Source organism: Mytilus trossulus, chromosome 1 (assembly GCF_036588685.1).
Source record: "Mytilus trossulus isolate FHL-02 chromosome 1, PNRI_Mtr1.1.1.hap1, whole genome shotgun sequence".
Taxonomy (NCBI): Eukaryota; Metazoa; Mollusca; class Bivalvia; order Mytilida; family Mytilidae; genus Mytilus; species Mytilus trossulus.
In genome coordinates this window covers 50,390,816-50,394,569 of record NC_086373.1, presented here as the reverse complement: position 1 = coordinate 50,394,569, position 3,754 = coordinate 50,390,816, and the positions used below count along the sequence as shown (strand labels likewise).

The 3,754-nt window shown below is 32.2% G+C and overlaps 1 protein-coding gene across 1 annotated transcript; it reads right to left on the bottom strand.

Moving 5' to 3' along the window:
- Positions 1–1,636: 1,636 nt before the first annotated feature.
- Positions 1,637–3,544, bottom strand: LOC134726536 (caveolin-1-like). The gene is made up of 2 exons (XM_063590944.1): positions 3,300–3,544; positions 1,637–2,203 (listed from the first exon to the last, which is right to left on the bottom strand). Exons 1-2 carry the CDS (start codon positions 3,360–3,362, stop codon positions 1,877–1,879), a joined length of 390 nt encoding a protein of 129 aa, XP_063447014.1. The 5' UTR covers positions 3,363–3,544; the 3' UTR covers positions 1,637–1,876.
- Between the last annotated feature and the right edge of the window lie 210 nt (positions 3,545–3,754).

Here is a 3,754-nt window from a genome sequence, read left to right as displayed (position 1 = left end):
TTGTTGTTTCCTTAACACATTCCCCATTTCCATTCTCAATTTTAACCTATGATGGTATGGTGTCAATTGTTTCCAAAAAGGTCATTTGATGAGTTTAGCCTTTTTCAACTGATTTTTAGAATTTGTTCTTATGTTGTATTGTTATACCACTGTCCCAGGTTAGGGGATGGTTCGGGTCCCGCTAACATGTTTAACCCTGCCACATTATGTATGTATGTGCCTGTCCCAAGTCAGTTGCCTGTCCCAAGTCAGGATCCTGTAATTCAGTTCTTGTCGTATGTTTATGTGTTACATATTTGTTTTTCGTTTTTTTTTTGTACATCAATAAGGCTGTTAGTTTTCTCGTTTGAATTGTTATATAAATACATTGTTATTTCGGGGCCTTTTATAACTGACTATGCGGTAAGGACTTTGCTCATTGTTGAAGGCCGTACGACGACCTATAGTTGTTAATTTTTCTGTGTCATTGTGGTCTCTTGTGAAGAGTTGTCTCATTACCAATCATACCACATCTTTTTTTTTTATATCAACTTGTATTTACATATTGAACTTACTGAAATACGTGATGAATTTATAATGGGAGACGAAACGTTTTTTAAAGTTGTCGTCCTTCAAGTAACAACAAAATCAGATACATTTAGGTTAGTCAGTGTTTAAAAGAAGCAGAATTTTACAATAGGACATTCAAAGTCATACGCCGAAGAGAAACAAACAAAGCCATATCAAAAACAAAAGCGATAAAGATAAAAACAAGTTCAACAAACACTAAATAGAAATTCTAATATGACGTGCTTCATTCGCTTTGTGAATAAACCCATGCTCTTAATCCAAAAAAAAATGTTTTCACATGCGTATATTGACTACTGAAGAATCATGATGCAGCAGCACATGTTGTTACTAATTCATTCATTATCACTGTAACGTTTTGCAATTGGAAATTGACACACTTGACCTTGATACGACAACCGTTCATGCTACCTGTTCAAAACTTCTCCCTCTGAAAAAAAATCACATTGCAAGTCGTTTGTTTGTTTGTTTCACTTATACACATTGGACATAGAAATTTCCTTAATTGTCCTAATCAGAATCGAAATAATTGATGCAAGCTATACTAACGATCGGGCAAAAATAATCACGAAAAAAATGCCTACCTATGTTAAAACTACAATAAAGTTAGTATGGCTTGCATCAATTATTCTTAATTAAAATTGAGCAACACAAAATCCCACCTAATAAATGACGTAATCCTATGTGTTACGGGAGGGTAAGCAGATGCTGCTCCACATTTGGCATGTTATATGATTCTCATGGTAAGTAGGAACAGAATGTATACGGACTTGTGAACCAGGAGCGGATCCGCCCATTATAAAAAGGTGGAGATAGTACCCATTGCCATGAAACGTTCACACAATAAAAAAGGGGGATCTAATCACTGGAAAACCACGACCTCATTTCTCCCTTGGATCTGCCAATGGTTATGACAATAGGAGCTTACTGGTATCAGTACGTATCTATGATACAAGATTTCAAGATTGGAACTACAAGGGTCTGCTTAAAGGAACAGCAACATATGATAATGTTCTTCAGCTGATTGTTGTTGTGAAGAGAGACAAGCTTGAGTAAAAAAAGTAGAACAAACTTTTTAACATATATATTTTTTTATTATATATACATTAAATATATCCCCTCAATGGACTTGTGGACGGTTAATTGTTTATGTAAGCTATCTGTGAGGACAGATGTATGTCCAAAAATCGTTTGATCACAGACCATCTTCCTTTTATCACAGATACTTTGACGATAATCTCAGTTCATTTTTTAAACACAGTAGAATAAATAGTGCATTCAGTAGTACAATTGTTTTTCATGCTTGCGTTTATTTTTTGAAAGCATGGAAGAGTGATCCACAAGCCTCACAACATGGAACAACACAACAGTTAATTACTGAAGCATAGATTCTCTGGCAAATTCCACAGTTGATTTCGATGATTTTCATGCATGGAGAAATTATCCAGATATGGTAGAAAGCGATAATAGCAAATTCACATCCCCATTCAGCAGCAATACAGATACCATAGAAAATGGTCATAATGTTGTAACAAAGCAGCTTCCAGCAGTCGAAACATTTGGCTGATATTTTCCATACGCAATCGATACTGTGTACCCCATCAGGTTCTCCAAATACGTCATTGAAATGCAAAGTCTGGAATGAAAAAAAAATAATATATTTAACTGCAGTTTTGAAACTCAATATCGATGGACATTTAAAAAAAATCTAAATGAAAATATTTTTTTTATGAAAAAACGTAAAGAAAAAAAAATCATAATAATTCTTTAAGTATGCGTGTTTTCATAAACTGATTTTTAAAATGCGATTTTCAATTGGGAACAATATATCAAATACCCAGTGAAAATGATAATCAAGTACGATTATAAGGGCAGGATTATAAGTTATTGTTATAAACATGATAAACCGACTTTTCATTAATTATTTAAATGGAACTCCGATTTAACATATTAAGTCCATGTACGTGTAATTGTCGCTTAGTAACAAGAAAAACAAAGCATAAGTGGACGTTTCCTATATTTATTTGGAATAATGGAAAAAGTAAGTTTAAAGAAAAATAAGAAATCAAATGTTAAATCAGAATACTTTTTATATAATTAAAGGTTACAAAGGTCAAGTTAAGCGGCTTTTGTTTTGAATTGCACATTCCCAACTAGCGCTATATCCACTTTCTACAGTACTTGGTCTATTGATTTGTATGTTAGTAACTGTAGGTCACCTTACCCCGGCTCTGACTAAAAACAATGAGCAAAACCCTTACCACATAGCAAGCTATAAAAGGCCCAGACATACCAAATTTGAAATAATCTAAATGAGAGAATCAACGGGCGTGATTTCAGTACAACAAACTAAAAAACAAATATAATTTACATTACTAATCGATACCAACTGAATTTTAGGTTCCAGACTTAGGACATACACGTTCAGAATGTTTTATGAGTTAGCCGAAAGTTAATTCAATTTGAGGAAAAATAAATATCAAAAGTGTCTTTCCTAAAAGTGCTTTATTTTGTATAATAAAAATTCTACTATAAATTTTTTAATTATTATTTCTGTATATATTCTGTATTTTTTTTTATTAGTATTTAGTTACAGTTTGTTTTAAGAGTGACCAATATAGACATCTATGTTACATTCCCGTTTTAAAGTTACCCGGTAGACAGATTCACGTAACATTCCACTCTTCATTTTACAGTATTTTATAGATATAAAATGACAAAATAAAACTTACCCCTAAATGAGAATTAACTCCATTAGGATCCCTGTTAATCAAATCTAACTCTCCGCCGTTCATTTTGTTTTTTTTTTAAATGTGAGATAAACAACGTCCAAAAGCTATGAGGGTTTTGTGAATGTTCTTTAAGATTTTTACTTTTATGGTTAGATTTTGTTTGTTTTCTTGTTATGACTAGTTATAACTTGACAACAACCCTGACCAGTGGTCAATAACAATAACGGTAAATAAATCAATTCAATAGTTTTTAATTACGGAATAGACTGCCTATGGCGGATTTTATTGATTTTTTCACTAATTAGGGTTTTAAAATCTTTCAATCAAATGGGACGAATATTTAAAGGATTTAAAACTTAACAGTGTTGTTTGATGATACTAAAAACAGCAACTATTTTTTTTTTTTATTCTTCGCTGCTGATTTTATTAAAGTGATTACGGATAATATATACAGA